This window comes from Cuculus canorus, chromosome 3 (assembly GCF_017976375.1).
Source record: "Cuculus canorus isolate bCucCan1 chromosome 3, bCucCan1.pri, whole genome shotgun sequence".
Taxonomy (NCBI): domain Eukaryota; kingdom Metazoa; phylum Chordata; class Aves; order Cuculiformes; family Cuculidae; genus Cuculus; species Cuculus canorus.
In genome coordinates, this window is record NC_071403.1 from 89,376,747 (window position 1) to 89,394,118 (window position 17,372).

The 17,372-nt window shown below is 47.6% G+C and overlaps 1 protein-coding gene across 1 annotated transcript; it reads right to left on the minus strand.

Annotated features, from left to right (window-relative positions):
• Positions 1 to 10,464: 10,464 nt before the first annotated feature.
• Positions 10,465 to 16,517, minus strand: LOC128851721 (histone H3.3A). Its single transcript, XM_054062650.1, has 4 exons — positions 16,362 to 16,517; positions 14,940 to 15,094; positions 13,627 to 13,780; positions 10,465 to 11,094 (listed from the first exon to the last, which is right to left on the minus strand). Exons 2-4 carry the CDS (start codon positions 15,065 to 15,067, stop codon positions 10,966 to 10,968), a joined length of 411 nt encoding a protein of 136 aa, XP_053918625.1. The 5' UTR covers positions 15,068 to 15,094; positions 16,362 to 16,517; the 3' UTR covers positions 10,465 to 10,965.
• Between the last annotated feature and the right edge of the window lie 855 nt (positions 16,518 to 17,372).

Genomic DNA, 17,372 nt, shown 5'->3' on the forward strand with positions numbered 1-17,372 from the left:
GGGTGTATATCCTGCTGCTTAAATCTGTTCAGCGAGGTAACGTCATCATTATTAAAATCTATGCTAGCATTTAAAGGAGCAGGGAGTTCAGCAGCGTTTCTGAAAGCAGATTTCCATCGGTAAGAGCGCACTCCTCTCTGACCTGCCCAGGAGAGACCTCCCTTATGGTCCCAATCGAATTCCTGCTCTACAAACAACTGAGCATCTACTCAAGATTTTGCATGACCCGTTACAGGAGGAAGGTATGCTTTAGGGCGTAAACCCTTCATTTCCAGGATAAATCTCACATGGTGGTTGGTGGCTCTTTGGAGCATGTTAAAAACAGTAGTAGCCCCCTCAGCACTGCTGCAAAGGCATAAAAGCAGCAATCTCACCTTTAGAAGAGAATAGGAAAGTCCAGAAGTGATGTAGCCTGCCCAAAATTGCTGAGAAAGTAAAGCTCAGGGCAAGATTGAAAACAGAAAGCCTGCTTCCTGGAGTGAGTTTGGGTGTCTGCCTCCCCACTGCTGACTGCATCTCAGGGCATCTCTTCCTCAGTCCTTATCTTCTGCTTGTCTGTGTCTCTGCCATACTTCTGCTCCACACTGTGGTTTGTTGTATTTGGTCCTGGGTTTATGTGATTCAGAAACACTTCCAACACGCTCTTCCTCAGCCTGTGAAACACTAGTCACAACTGTGTTGTTAGGTAACCACAGTGGTAGAGGCTTGTTTAATTTTACTTTAGCTGCCTTCATCCCCAAGTTATAGCTCAGCATCTTACTAAGTTTTACTCGGAAGCTGAGATTTGGCACCTTGATCCAGCAGCTCCCAGCACCCATGGGATCTAGTGGCAGGTACCATGTGAATCTGCACAATATTAAAAGCAGCAGCATCTTGGGACCAACCTATCATAATTAAATGAACTGGAGAAGCGATTAGCACCAGGCTACATCCTGAGGAAGACAGTAGCACCGTGGTGCTAAACACAGACAGTTCTACACAGTGCCAAATGGCTTACTGTGGACCTTGTCCGCTCCCTGTTTATCTTGCTCAAAAGCAAGCTCCAAATGGCATCTAATATTTCTTTGTCTTGGCAGAGCCTGCCTAAGTTGTTCTTGGGAAGAAGAGCAGTACAGATCTGCTAAGAAGAAAGATATAAAGAAAAATGATTGGAGAAACACTAATATAAAGCACAACTTCAGCACTGAGGAACCATCATCCCTCCCAGACTATTTCCCAGCACCTGGTCAGTGACATTTTGACATTGTGCAAGTCGCAGGTGGGCTTGTCTTGGTCACCTGCAGCTGTTGCAGGGTGAGGCCTCCACAGGCCATTCCCTTGGCTGGCTCACATGTGCAGCCATCACCCATCCACTTGGCAAGAGGGTGCTGGGGTGGGCACCGGACAGGGCTAGGAGGACCATTTGCGGTGACCCTAGAGTCCTGGGGCAAAGCTAACTGCAGAAACGCTCTCAGCAATGCAGGAACAGAGGCAGGATCAGATGCAGCAGGACCTCACAGCTAGCACATGCATCTTGCATCCAGGGCAACCTGTAGGTTATTTTGGTACCACCTTGGTCAGGCTGGCTGGCTGGGACGAGGCTCTTCTGCTAGTCAATTTTTAGCTTGGTATTGTACTTTTCTGGAAGCCCAGAACAAAGGCACTTTTCCTACCTAGTTTTATCATTTTGATGTGACAAAGAAGACTTCACATAGTTTAAATTCTTGGCCCTAATAGTACCCACTTCCCTTCACTAGTACTGGGCAGGGACATGGTGTCGGAGGCAGAAGTGACACCTGCTTGCACAAGCTCCAGCATAGGGATGGATAAGCATATCCCTCAAGCTGGAGGAAGAAAGCATAGGTAGCTCTCCTGGCCCCCAGCTGGAGTTATCTTCAAGCATCTGGCAGTAAAAAACACATCAATCCATCAAACCCTTTGCTGGCATAAGGACAACATGCATCTTCACATGATGCCGAATCAACACAGGAGCATGGTGAAATTGGACATTTTCTCTGTCACCTGCTTTACCATAGTCCATTTCACACCTCCCTTGCACGCATTATCTGCAAGATAGGACCTAAGGCATGCTCCTTGACTTCAAGCTGTTTCACAGAGCATGCGCTGGAATCTCAGTAGGATAGCAGGTTGCTAGAGAAATGAAAGGGCCTTCTAGGATCTAATGAAAGATTACCAAGAAAGAGGTCATCATTAGGACTGTGTTGTGTCCACCTCAAAACTGCAGAGGCAGCTCCCGGAAGAGGTGAGGAGAGGGCTGGAGAGTACAGGTACATGCACAAGAGGGAGAGAAATGACAGTTCCTTGCACTGCAGCACATCACAACCCCTAAAGAAAGTGCCTGGCCTGGCCCCTGACGGCTGCGACCAGGGTAATAGTGACGAGCTACACCATTTTGTTAGTGACATTTTAATAGCTGTACATCTGCAAAATGTCTCTTCTTTCTGAAGAATCCACTTAACTTCGTTTCTTCTTTTAAAAAAATAGGCTACACTAACAAGTAAACTTAAGGCAACCTACCTTTACCAGCCCTACAGAAAGGAAAAAACATATACACATATAGATGTATAAAGCTGGCAGCAGCCTTTCGTCACAACTCTTAGCTCCTCTCACCTTGTGACTTTGTACGAGGTTGAGGAAATGGTTTGTAATACACTTAAATACATATTTATAATAAGCAATATATTATTAAAGCATATAAAAAGCATCTTCCCAACCTCATATGCTTAAATAATAAATCATATATTCCATATATGCATGTATATATAATTATATAGAAAAATATCTTATTCATAATTATATATTTACAGAAATATGCTTAAATAATATATATTATTTATATATAATTAAGCGTTTTTTATCAGATACTTACAGTAACTAATACCCATTATTATTTAAGCATATAAAAAAGCATCTGCCCAACCTCATCCCAAAGTTAGAAGGTGAGGAGAATCGAGTACTATGAGGGAAGGACGCTGCCAGCTTCAGTGGACATGGCTTTAGCCAGCCAAGTCACTGTAGCAGCAGTGATACAGGCAGAACTAAACTCTATCTTCTCTGCCACACAAAAGGGTGGAATTGGGTGGAAGCAGCAGCAGGAGAGGGAGTCTGTGGGTGGGGAAAGATGCACTCACTGCTCCTTTCAGGCAGAGCATGCAGCAATATTTCTGTTTTACAGCGGGCAGGGAAGCTATGTATGTGGCAGAATGTGGCAGGGTAATGTAGCAGGGGAGGGCAAAGTTTTTAAAGCAAGAATACAATTATACCTTTCTTATTTGTAGAAAAAGCACACAAATAGAACTGACAGAGTCTAGAAGAGAGTTTGCATGACTCAGGTTGCTCCATGCCTGGGGACACAAGCTCACTGCTTTCCATGCCGGTAGTGCGTACCCTGCCTACACAACAGCTGGGTAGGAGGAAGGTAAGAGTAGCTTCAGGAAGAAGGCGCCAATGTCAACAGCCCCCCAGTCTTAGCATCATGTTTTACAGGATCTGCTGTAATTCAGGTGGACAAATTCAGTACTGGCAGCAGCAGGGAGCAGATCCAGAGCAGCCCTCATCAGTGTGGCAGGGAACAGATGTGTTTCTGTGGAGCTGTTAGGCCTCAGTTCCACGATGCTCCAGGGTGCAGTATAACCACTATCTGCACCCGTAGCCAGATTTTTTACATTACATATAGCAGCTGCTCTGTTAGCAATAGCCACGATGGCTTCAAAACAGATTACTGCACTGTTGTGAACTTCGATGTGATGCTATTACTGTTTATTAATTTATCGAATAAACACTAGCGAGATTGGATACTGTCTGTGGCTTTGGCTTCATTTTTCTACAGCATTCAGAACAATTACTTTCATGAAGGCAAATGGTCCATTGAGTTACAGAACCTATAAGGCAGAAATGAGATCAGATTCCTGAACAGATGTGCCCTTCTCTAGAGGGATTCAGTGTCTATGAAGCTTCAAGCTGACACTAGACAGAAAACACCTCCCAACTTCACCACATCTGAGCTGCACAGGGTAGCTGGCAGTTATAACAAAGAACCAGCTCTATAACTTCAAAACAAGGGCAAATGCCCATCAATTTAAAGCCTTCAGTGTACCAGAGAATGGAAGGGAGGAAGGATGCCTTTGTCATGAGGATGGGGGTGACACCAACAAAAAAAAAAAAAAAGAAAATAAAATCAAATTCACCAAAAGAAAATTAGTTCCTCGGAGAAAAATTCTTTTGCTCCTTTTTTGCACATGTAGACCTGAAGGGACAGGCTGGAGGAAGCTGACAACTATTGAAGGTCCACACATCACAACACTTCCCTTCGTTGCTGTTATTCGTCTCAGTAAACACCTGAGCTTCTCACCCATCCCAGTCCCAGATCAAGTCAGCAGCAAGGCAAGACTCCCTGATGTCAGATTAGCAACTACGAGAGTTGGCACCACTAACCACAGCTCAGGTCATGCTTTGGGAGTAGGGCAAAGCCCTGCTGACACAACTGGCTTCAAGTGTGCCAGGTATCTCCTGGAAGACAGTGCATGCATCCATGGCAGCATCCCTTAGACAAACACCCCAGCCTTCCCCCCTTGCTCAGGTCTGGCTGGTCAGGTCCCAGCATTCACCCTGTCCTCCTGCGAGAGTAGTGCTGGCATCAGCCTAGGAACCCCTGTGCTCTGTGTTGCCTGCTCACCTGCCCAGCTCAGCCTGGCTGTAGAGATCTCCCCTCCTCTGCACATCTTCTCCGGCCCATGCCTGCACCCTCAGCAGAGCACAGATGAAGTGGGGCACAATGAAAAAGCCACCATCTACTCACCCTGGAGTCAGCCCGTTCAGGCAAAGCACATTGGCAAGCTAGCACAAGGAAGCTTGTGTTGCTGTTGCCAATTCCCTACCTGCTCTGCGGCTAGGCCAAAGCCCGAGATCTCAGGGCTATGCATGCCAGTCTGGCAACTCTCCCATGCCCTGAATTAGCAGGCACAGGGATCGTTTGAAGTCACTCCAGGCTTTAGATGTAGGGACACACAGCTCCTCAGCAGTAACTGGGGATGCGCCCAACTGGGACGCCCATTCTGCCATCCACAATTCATGCTTACGCTCCTCATGGCCAGCATCCATGCCCATGTGTTCACCTGGCAGCCTTCCCACCCACAGGCTGCTTGACAAGGTCTCAGCTGCCAGGCAATGATGCATTTAGAGAAGGAAGACTGTGTCCTGAGCAGGACTGTAAATGCAATTTCTTCACCCTCACTGCTCCTCCAGTGCAGGGGAAAGAATAGAGCATCTTTGACCCGATGACTGCTACTTCATCTCAGCCTGTCTTCTCCTCAAAGTAGTATGTCCACAAGGCAAAAGCAAAAGAGATAATTACACTCCTTACCTACTTCAACAGACACCAAGGAAAACTAAAATGTAGTTGAACTGGCAAGATCTCTCAGAAATCTAGTTTAGCAGGAAAGGAGATCAACTATCCTAATTCATGAGCAAACAGTGGTGGGGGCATAACCAAGAGCTAACATTTATCACCAAGTCATATGGAAATAGCTCACAGCCACTGCAGGGTGTACATTCAATACATGCTTTCCAGTTGGCTTTTACTTGGGACGCTTCCATGAAATAGCATCTACATAAACACAAACAATGCAATGAGGTGAGGCCAGGCTCTTGTCAGAGTAGGGGGACAAGAACACTCAGTCCTAACACCATCAGGAGACACAAGTGGTTTCCAGAGCTGTAGGGATGGTTTTCTTTTTCAGGATTTTTTTTTTATTATTCCCTCAAATCTTTCTGACTTCACAGGAGCTTCTGGTAACATAAAGAACTCCTGCTGTTAAGAGATCCTGCTGTGTGTAATGGTGTGCCTACACGAGGAGATGAAGGGGATGCCGTTTGCAGAAGATGGTGCAGCAGAGAATATGTGCTTACGTCTCAAACTGCAAGCTATGTGTAAGCCTACAAACGTGTGACCAGAAATCATGGCTTATTTCCTACTCACGAATGACTACGATGCTGTCTTGGAGAGTACACAATGTACTCACCTTTCACCCCAACTTCATCTTTTGTGTGATTTTACCCAAGTAACTGGATCTTCAGTGTTACTGCTGCAAAGGGATAGTAGCACCATCAAGGAAAAAGCAGAAAGCTTCTAGGCATGCTGCAACAGAGAGCAATCCTAAGCCTCAGCATCGTGCAGGCACTTCTCACAATTAGGCAATACTCTTCATTTTAAATAAATAATTTCTTGTATATTTATTTAGTTGTGGTAGTTTAGTTGTATATTGAGTAAATGTACATTTACATTTAGATGTATAACAGGTAATATTCTCAGGGATGACAGACAGGATGCAACCGAAAAGCTCTTCATGTTTAGAGGTACAATCCATGCTGTCCTTTCTCATTTATTCAGAAGTATTCCAACACTGCCAGGCATACATAGAAAACTCTTGGATGAAGAAAAGGCGGTACCTATCTCCTACAAGGATAGATATGTTGTTGTTGGGTTGTTTGTAGTTTATTATCATCCTGATGCACGGGCCAGGAAGATGGGAAGTGGCAGTATGAATCTGAAAAAAAGCCTAGATTTAACATCTGCCTCTGGGACAACACCCGGAAATCAACTTTCTATGCAGAAAGTCTCTCTGAAATAGGTCACAACTTCTGTCCAGTGAGAAGCAAGAAAGTCAGCTGCAAGGGCAGAAAAACACACGTCCTTATCTGTGTGTCTCTCCTCAATCCTATTTCTCTATTCACAGGTCCTGAAATGTCACCAATTGGTCTCATCAGGAGTAGACACTTAGCCATACTCTTGGCCAAGCTGCAATGCCCATTCGGTAAAGGCCTTCTTTCTTTGTACTGCTTCTTTTTAGCTGATGCTTTTTAGGCATATACAGACTGCTACCAGGGCCACTAGCAGCTACTGCTCACCCCAAACAGCAGGACAGAATGGCAACACGTGAAACAGGGACACCAGATTGATCAAACCAGAATTCTTCAGTTACTTTTAAATGACACCACTGCATGTAATTGGATCAGAACTACTTTGTCTACTCCATCTCTTCACCTGCAGGAACCTGTAATCCTGAAGTGACCAAGGAAGAGAACACTAGCATCATAACATTAGCAACCTAGAACTTAACCCTAAACAACATGCTGTACCCTACGTTATCTAACGATCCATGTCTGCCTTAACTAAAGATCTCCAAATGCTATGTAGTCCTCCTGTTACTACACCACGTTCCAAAAATGGTTTTGTAGGAACGCTACATAAAGAAAAAGTTAATTAAACAGGAAATTTAGATGGTCTCATTCCTCCTCCACTGCAGCTTTTGTATTAACACCACTTCCTACCTTTTCACTTTGTTTTTTGTGTATTGCAGAACCTGACATTGAGGGACTCCCAGGTGCAAGCAAGCTGTCAACTCTGGATGAATTATGCCAACCATCCCTAAACAGATAGCTTCTAAGATCTGCTGGAAGAATAAAATCCCAAAACTCTTGCTGTTAAAAAAAAAAAAAGGCAACATCACCTTAAACAACATCAACTAAAGATGCATCCAAAACAGGAATAAAAATATTCTGGCAAAATATTAATCTAAAAACACGGTCCACATTGAAAGCTTATGATTTATTTGCTCTTATTTCCATGCCGTTGCACAATAAAGACAAAAAAGATAGTGTGCTCAGGACAAGGAGTGAGAAAGCTAGGAGTCAAGTCATTTGTTCAGCAAGAGTGGAAAAGTCTGGAGAATCCACTATATTTGAAAAAAATTTAAAAAAGAGCACCCTAAGATTTGTTGGTAATAAGAAGACCTCGCTGTGTATCAATACAGATAGAGAGGTAATCACTAACAGAATTCACACAACATCTCTAGGACCATAACCACTCTCCAAGAAGCAAAGGTTATCCCTAAGCTGCAGGTGTAGTACCACACGCTTACATGTTAATAACTGCAGATTCCTGACCCCTTCATCTTGCATTATGAATTCTCCTGCCTTGAGCAGTTCAATTGCATTGTCATTGCATTCCTCACCCCAATTCTCTTTTAAGAGAAAGAACTCGGCATTTCATGCAAGTAACAAAATATCTAGATTTGTTTTTTTAATATAGCTAAGACTAAAAAAAAAAAGTTTCTTATCAATACTTCAATTCCAGGTTATTAAAAAATAATCATCCTAATTACCTTTTGTGTAGCTGGCTGCAGCACTCTTGACTGGTGGATGAAACAGAATTCCGAAGTACAGGACGAAACAAGTAGTTAATGATATTGAAATATGTTCGTAGCAATTTTAACACGGGTTGCTAACAAGCAGATGGAAGCGACATTTCAAATCAGTAAAGTCTCAGTTGCTCACCTTTTATATTTCTGTTGTTCTGGATGCTCCAAGACAAGTCTTGCTTAATTTTCAGTTTATAGTTTATTCAATATATGAATTGCTTGGCATCAAAAGGATGCGATCACATTTTGCCTAGAATTAGTTTTCTCTGTGACAAGCTACTCCATTATAACTAGACTTTGCTCCGCACAACACCGGCAGCAGCATTCATTACTAGAGCTAAGCAAGTTATGAATAACACGATTTATTCTGTAATTTTTGGCACTCTGCTCAAGATACCAAAGCAGATAATACATCTCTGTTAATACTCTTTTGAAATCTTCAGACAAATTCACTCGTGTTTAGAGCTCACTCGAAACTCTTGAAAGAAGTTAACAGCAAATGAGCTCTGTAGGGGTCAGCACAGAGGGGCAGTGTGTTCACTAGCTACATATTTTCTTCTCTGTAACTCATTTCATTATCTGCAAGAGCTATCAAGAAGTATACAACATAACCCATTTCCAGGATCGTCCATCAGAATTTTTAACCAGGTTTCAAGTGAAAAAACAAATACAAGTTTTTATAGAACATAATTTCAGCAGTAAATTTCTTCACAGGAACTTCATCAGCAAATGGGGGGCATACAAAATAGTAAATTTCAAATACATGCTCCTCTGTGAAGAGACAGTAAACAAGACCAGCCCCAGCCCTGAGGAACATCACTTGTGACCGACCACCAGCTGCATTTAGCTCTGTTTACCACAGCTCCCTGGGCCCGCCCACCCAGTCAAATTTTTACCCAGTGAAGAAGTACACCTGTCTAAGTCATGACCCACCAGCCTTTCTAAGAGAACGCTGTGGGAGACAGTGTCAAAGGCTTTACTGAAGTCGAGGTAGACAACATCCACAGCCTCTCCCTCATCCACTAGGCGGGTCACCTGGTCATAGAAGATCAGGTTGGTCAAGCACAACCTGCCCTTCATGAACTCACAGTGGCTGGGCCTGATCTCCTGGTTGTCTTGCACATGCCTGGTGAGCGCACTGAAGATGAACCACTCCATAATCTTCTCCCGGACTGAGGTCAGGCTGACAGGCCTGTAGTTCCCTGAATCCTCCTTCAAGCCGTCTGTCTTGTAGATGGGTGTCACACTGGAAGGCCTCCAGTCATCTGGGACCTCCCCTGTCAACCAGGGCTGCAGGAGATGGAAGAGCGACTTGGCAAGCTCCTCCACGAGCTCCCTCAGTGGATTCTATCCAGCCCCATAGACATGTGAGCATCCAGGGGGCGTAGCATGTCTTGACTGCTTCTTCCTGGCTTATGGGGCGTTTATTCTGCTCTCTATCCCCATCCTCCAGCTCAGGGGGCAGAATACACTGGGGATAACTGGCCAGACTATTAAAGGCTGAGGCAAAAATAGCATCAAGCACCTCAGCCCTTCTCCTCGTCCTTGGTGGCAACGTTCCCCCCCGCATCCAATAAAGGATGAAGAGTCTCTTTGACTCTTTTTACTGCTGATCTATTTGTAAAGACTTTTTTGGTATCTTTTACAGCAAAAACATTACAGAAGTGCCTGAGTGGAATGTACAAACCAAAACTAATCACACATGGACCAAGCTCTCAAACATGGGGGTGTGTCTGAAACAGAAAGGTAGTCAACCAAAAAGTGAATACTTGCAAACCAAGAAACCAGATAGCAGAGTGCAGAAGAGTTTAAAAAAACCAACCAACGAACCAAACAAAAAAATAATCAAAGAAAACAGCCCAAACAAATCCCAAAACTACAACCACCCCATCATTTCTATCATACTTATATAAACCATAAAAATCAGAAATGCTTCCAAATTCAGCATTAAGCTGAGTAAGGAAGGAACAGAAACAATAACAGATTCATCTTAGCACTGTAGATTAGTTAGACAGCCTAGTCCAGCTCCAGGCCGTAGCCGGTAAAATAAGCGCCAAACTTGCTTTTACATAGAGTGGATAGAAATTTTACACTCTTAAAAACCCCTCACCTACACACTACTTCAGTCAAGTTAGTATGCCCAGTGTTTCCTAGATCTGCTGTAAATATTTAGGTTACGTATCGAAGAAAAAAAGGGAAGGATGACAGTTTTTTAATCAAATATAACCCATATGTAATATTTAAAAATCAAGACTAAAAGCAGGCATCATTTAATGTATTTTAATAGCAAACTTACAGGAACAGCACAGAAGACAGACAACATTAAAAACATGTACTTGCATGTAGGACAACTCAGTTAGAAAAGTATAGTGAATGGATGGAATCTACTGGATGATAAAAATGCTACAAACACCATTTAGTTGCCATTGATAAGAAATTTACTTGTTTAAAAAAATCCAAATGCTGGCATTGTCCAGAAAAATTTGTCAGGTTTATTTATATTTTTTTGTATAAAGTTGTATGGTTGAAACTTGTTCACTGAAACATTTTTCGACCGCATTGATGTTTTATGCCCCCTTATTTATATTAAAAATCCACACACAAATGAAAATGGAAAAAAACTTGCCAATTCTGTCCCCTATTTTTCCATTTGCAACCATATACTTAGGTACCTTTTAACCCCATGGAAAAAATATCTAACGTTCATTACTACCAATAACAGGAAGAAGAGTTTGCTTCAAGAATGACAAAACCATCAGAGTGAAGCTTAGGCACGCTCTCCACGTATGCGGCGTGCTAGCTGGATATCTTTTGGCATGATTGTGACACGTTTGGCATGGATAGCACACAGGTTGGTATCTTCAAACAGGCCAACCAAGTAGGCTTCACTTGCCTCCTAGTGAAGAAGAAAAGAGTTAAGAGCACTCTCAGTCTCTAGGCACCAGGAATAAAAAATAATTCAAAGTACAATGTAGCACAGCTTTAAGTTTAGACTTCTATGTTTATTACTTGCAAACATAAAAAAAAAGTTAAATTCTAAAAAAAAATTAAAGCCTCTATTTTCTTATAAAACACCAAACAATATTCCACGTCGAAGTTGCATGCTCCAGAAGACAGCTAAACCAATATTCTGACAGGACTCTCTCAGATAAAGAGTTATTTCATCAAAAGGTTAGTATATTCACTAAATTCTCTTTTTAAACAATGGATTACACTATTTGAGTGACTTATCTCCTGCTCTTCCAGAGTAAGAGCTATGGCAGGTAGTCCTTCACAACACAGTTTGGGTACACAGTTCCTTGCCATAAGATAGCGAAGAGGTGGCTTAATTCAAAGGTCAAAAACTACCAGAAAAAAAACGCACTGAGGCATGAGACAACATCAACTTCGAGTCAGGAACTCCCTGAACTACCAGAAACAGGAGAGCAGCCTGAGAATTACCATCACATGCTTGTCCTATTCCTGTACTTACTTTCTGCCCCAAGCATCCCCCTGCCTATTTGGAGCACATACTACAGCCCCATACACACCTTACCCCATGACAACAGAAGGTGCTCATCTCACACTTGTTAGGATTGTGGGGTCAGGACTTGGGAGGGGCAAAGCAAAAGCCCTATCCAGGGAAAGTCACAATCTTGACTGCAGTGCTTTTCCCTGTTGTGAACCATTGTATACAGGATTCGGAGTTAAACAGATGGTCTACTGGACCCAATTATTCTTCCGCCTTACCTTAGCGTAGCCGCTATCAAGCCCAACACAGCAATAGTAACTGTTTACACATTTTGGGGTTGTTACAGAACACTAACACCTAACAAACTCCCAGGAAGCATCTTGGCATGCCAACGTCAGACCAGCATGCAAGACGACAACATAGCACATGGCTGAGGTGAGAAGGCAGGAATGACAGAGCTCCCTCCCTTACAGAGAGGAGGTGAGGTCCACCTTTCTAGAACACATGCAAGAGAACCATTTTGTTACCAGGAACCACAAAACCAACTTACTAAGTTCAAAGTTCTTGTTTAAAAAACACAAGAGCATTTAACACAAATAAATAAAAAGACTTACTACAGCAGATGAGGACTGTAGTATTACCAGGTCATTTCATGTGCAGTATGATATGGCTACCCTAAGTTCCCCTAGCACGGCCTTGCTAAGTCACTACACGAATAGTTAAGACACTTCAACAAATAAGACATGCTGTCATAAACAACATGGTACTAAAGGAGTTAAAAGCTCTTTTTTTTTTTCCAAATATGCAAGCAGGAAGCACTAAGAATAGGACATGAATAAGTTCTATACCAAACAACTCCTTCTGAAAACATTAACTACTGACCAAATTTTAATAAGCAGTTCCCGATACAAGGACACACAGGTATACATTGGGAATTAAGAACTACCATGTTCACTCACAGCAGTGAGGACAGAACAACTAAAAGCAAAAGCGGCAACTTTACAAATGCAGGCAGTCACTTTTGAAGCTAAGCATGTGCTCAAGTTTATAGCATACATCTTGGACCTTATCAGGTGCAAGTCATTAACCAGAAAAAGACAATTTTGCCTAGATGATATCAGATATGCTACAATTGCAGGCAGGTTTTAGAACACTTTCAACAGCTAAAAACCCAGTAAAACCTATATTTAATCAAAGGCATACTTCTATCACGAAGGGAAACACTCCCATGAGAAGAACATGGCCTAAGGAGGGGCCCTAACTTAGATGTAGGAACCTGGGCCAGAAAGAGCAATCAATATTTCACCCTCAAAAAACCACTAAATACATTATTTAATACATTAAAAACTGCCTTTAACATCAACTACATCATACAAAAGCACTTATTTCCCTAACCATGTTTAGATGTGGCTTATCAAGCTATTTTTCTATACAGAGCATTTGAGGATATCGAGTCTGCCATTTGGACACGGTAGAACAAGCTTTACACAACACTTTCCTGTGAGACTACACTGCTTTCAAAAGCAAAACCTTTAACGAAGTTTGAGAACAGAGGAAACAGATTTACATTAAATATCTTAACAAGATGCATTGCTCTGTCAAGTGCAACTACTTGTGGGGCGGGGGCTATTTAAAAAGAAAACAACAAAACAACCACCCCACAACATTAAACAAAACAAATCCCAGCATTTATAGGAGCTGCTTGGCCTTTGATACATGCAGGTCCCCTGTGTCCAAGGGAAGGCGGAGGGGCGCATCCCCCGCCCCTCGCGGTGGCCGGCCAATGAGGTGGGACTGGGGACAACCCTAGAAACAGCGCGGCCAATGCGGACGGGGGGCGTGGCCCTGCCTTCCCGGCTCCAGGTTTCGGGGGCGCGGGTCGGGGCCGGCACGGGCAGCAGCAACCCCGGCCCGCTAACTGGCAGTCCGCCGCCCCCCCGACACCCCCAGTCCGCCCCGGGACACCGTAACGCTCACCTGCAAAGCACCGATGGCAGCGCTCTGGAAGCGCAGATCTGTTTTGAAGTCCTGAGCAATTTCACGCACCAGACGCTGGAAGGGAAGTTTGCGGATCAAAAGTTCGGTAGACTTTTGATAGCGTCTGATTTCACGGAGAGCCACGGTACCCGGCCTTTTAAAGTTAAATAATGAAAAAAAAAAAAAACCACATTAGTATTCAAAATACATTGTTCATCACCTTAAAAATACAGCCTCATCACCTAAACTGAACTAAGCACCCTACAGGTGCTGTTTCCTCTAGAGGAGTCCTGGTATTTACAGCACAAAGCCAGTTTCACCGGTAAGGAGTCTGTTTTCCCACCATTGACCCGTGCAGACCTCCACCGGCCTCAACACGGATCCCTGGGGCAGACAGGGGAGGCCCCGAGGTCACCGACAGGAGAGGTGGACCACACACATCAGGTAATCGCTGCTCACCCACCTGGGAGCAGCCGTGGCAAACCGCCCCACTGCCCCGAGCGAGCCGGGCAGCCGAGCCACAGGCGCTGCACCACAGGCAGCTCCAGCAATTACAGCCTGGCCAGCAAACGCAGTTTTAAGGGGAACCTGGCTCTTCCTCCCTACAGCCATAAGACACTAGCAAAATCCACAGAACTAACAGAATTTATGTTCCGTATTATATCTTCAGTATAAAGTACCTAATGTATTTCCCTGTGTTAGTTGCAGCGTCAGAAAGAGTAATTCAGATTAAGGAGGTATTCAGCAGATACCAAGTCCGTTCGTGAAATTAATACCACCTTAATTTCTGTGGAAACTCTGTATTTCCCTGCTCCAGCTTCACCACCTTTCTCCCAGACTATTATTCTGCCTCACATCCACAGCAGCAGGCGCGGAAATCAAGTTTGCCGTTTCAAACCGCTTCTCCTTCCCTAGCGGCGCCTTCCCCCTTAAGGAACACGAGCACCAAGCCCAAGCGCATCCTTCCCGCTGGAGCAGCTCCGGCTGCTCACGTCCCGGACGGGACGGTCCCGCCGCCCTCCCCCCGACACAGCGGCCACCGCACACCTCGAGGCAACCAGAACCGCGAATCAAAACCGCGCAGCGCCGCCTTCACCGCGGGGGTTGATTTCGCCGGCGCCGAAACGCCCGGAGAGGGGCTCGCGGTGAGCCCCGGCCCCGCGCCCCCGCCTCTGGCTGCTCGCGCCCCATCGCGGCGGAGCGGGCGGCCCCGGGAAGGAGCTCCCGCCTCCGCCGTCCCCCGGGGGGAGGGAGGGAGCCGCGAGGGGGAGGGGTGGCGCGCCCGGTGCCGCCTCTGCGCGGCGCTGCGTTACCTGTAGCGGTGCGGCTTCTTCACCCCGCCAGTAGAGGGCGCGCTCTTGCGGGCGGCTTTGGTGGCGAGCTGCTTGCGGGGCGCCTTGCCACCGGTGGACTTGCGGGCGGTCTGCTTGGTACGGGCCATGCTCCTGCCGACGTCGCTGCCTTACACCTGCCGGGGGGCGGGGAAGAGAGGAGAGGAGGGTGTAGGGGGCGAGGGAGAGAGAGGAGACGGAGGGGCAGGGGGCAAGGGAGAGAAAAGGGGGCGCCCGCCCCGCTCAGCGCCCGCCCCGCACGGTGCGGGGTCCCCGCGCTCGCCCCGCGCCGCCCGCGCCGCCCGCGAGCGGCCCCCCCGCTACCCTCGACGCCTCTGGGCCGCAAATGGAACAAAAAAATTATAAGAAAAAATAACAATAATAACAGTAATAAAGAAATTAAACGCCTGCCGCCCGCGGAATATTAAAACACGGGGGAGGGGTTCACCCACGAATTCACCGCCGTCGCTGCCCCACCGCAGCCCCGCGGCCAGGCGGCCGCCCCCGCCGAACCTTCGCCCCCGCCGCCCGGCGCCCCCAGTCCCGGAGCCCCCACCCGCACCCCCGCCCGCACCCCGGCCCCGAGCGGGGCAGCCCGAGCCGCAGCCTCCGCCGCCCGCGCCGCCCCGCCCGCAGCCGCCGCGCGGGGAAGCGCCCCGGTAAAGTACCAGAAAGCAACAAACTTTGGGGGGTTTTCTCCTTTTTTGGGGGAGGTGGGCGCCGTGTGCCTGTGCGAGCGCTGCCCGCAGCCGCCTCGCTCCCAAGCGCCTCTCGCAGGCAAACTCCTCTCCAGAGGAGAGCCAGAACAAAATGGAAACAATCACGAAACGCAGCCCCGGTCCTTTCGCAGAGGAAGAAAAAATAAATCGCAAAAAATATCGCCGAAAAATCGCAAGGAACTCCAAACCATGTGGGTGCCAGTGAGGGGGGAGGCAGCGGAAAAGTTTGAGGGCGAAAACCGAAATATTGCGTGGGGTTTGGGTCGTTCCTCGGGCGAATTTCTTCACGGTTTTATTGTTTTTTATGCAATAGGGGGAAAAAAATATGGTCGGTGACCAGAGAAAAGAGACAAGATGGTGAAGCTGAGCAGCAGCCGCGGGGAGCGGAGCGGCAGGCGGCGCGGGGCCGGCGGGAGCTGCGCTCCGCGGCGCCGAGCGGGGTTCGCGGTGCGGAGGTGGGTCGCGGGGTCGGGGGCGCCGCTGCGGGGGTGCGGACCGGGGGGGGGGGGCAGCGGCCTCACAGGGGCCGGGGGAGCCGCCGGGGCGGCGCGGGGGCGCGGGCAGCGCCGGCCCCGCTCTCTCGGTGCGGGTCCGCGCGTCCTTCCTCCTCTCCCCAGCGCCCCAAAAGTTTGCCGGGAGGGCGCGGGGCGGCGGCGGGGGTCGCGGGGCGCGGCGCAGCACTTACCCCGTCCGCTGGGCGAGCGCGGCGGCCGTGCGGGAGGGAGGAAGGGAGGGCGGGCGCGAGGAGGAGCCGGAGCTGCTGCGGCGGCGGCTGCTGCTGCTGGCGGCGGCGGCTCGGAGCACAATTGAAAGATGGCTGACTCGGGGGGGCAGGGCCGCGCTCCGCCCCGCCCTGGCACCGCCCCCCGGCCAATCGCGCACAATGGAGGGAAGGGGCGGCCCCGCCCGCGCCGCCGTGTGTACAAACACAAAAGGCACGCCGCGCGCGAGGGGATTCCCTCGCCCCCCCACCGCGCGGGACGGCGCCGCGCGGGGATAACGGCCAAGGCACAGCGGCCAAGGCACAGCGGCAGCGCAGCGGCAGCGGCTCCGCCGCGTCAAGAGCGGAGCTGCCTCAACGGCCCCAACAGCCCCCCGCCGCGTCGAGAGCGGAGCTGCCCCAACGGCCCCAACGGCCCCGCCACGCCGGGAGCGCAGTGACCACAATGGCCCCGCCGCTTTACGAGCAGAGCTACCCCAACGGCCCCCCAACGTCAGGAGCGCAGCGCAACGGCCCGACACAGCGGCGTGGCCCCAAGTCCTGTGGCCCCAGCAGTTGGGAGCCCCGGGGCAGCGGTGCTGCCAGCATCACAACCTCCACAGCATCACATGGCACCTCATCATCCCCAGCGTCTGTCGTGCTAGGTTTAGAATCATAGAATCACTGAGTTGGAAAAGACCTGTGAGATCATGCAGTCCAGACATACCTAAACACTGCTAAACCATCCCTGAACACCTCATCTACCTCAACACCTCCAGGAATGGGGACACTATCACCCCCCTTGGCATCCTCTGCCAGTGCCCCATAACCTTTTTGATGAAGAAATTTTTCCTGATGTCCAATCTGACCCTGCCCTGGCACATGTTGAGGCCATAAGGACCCCATTTTGGAGTCTAGTGTTGTTTTTTGCTTGTTTTTATTATTTTTCTGTTTGTGTTGTTTTAGTTTTACATAGAAGCATTGTCAAATTCCCCT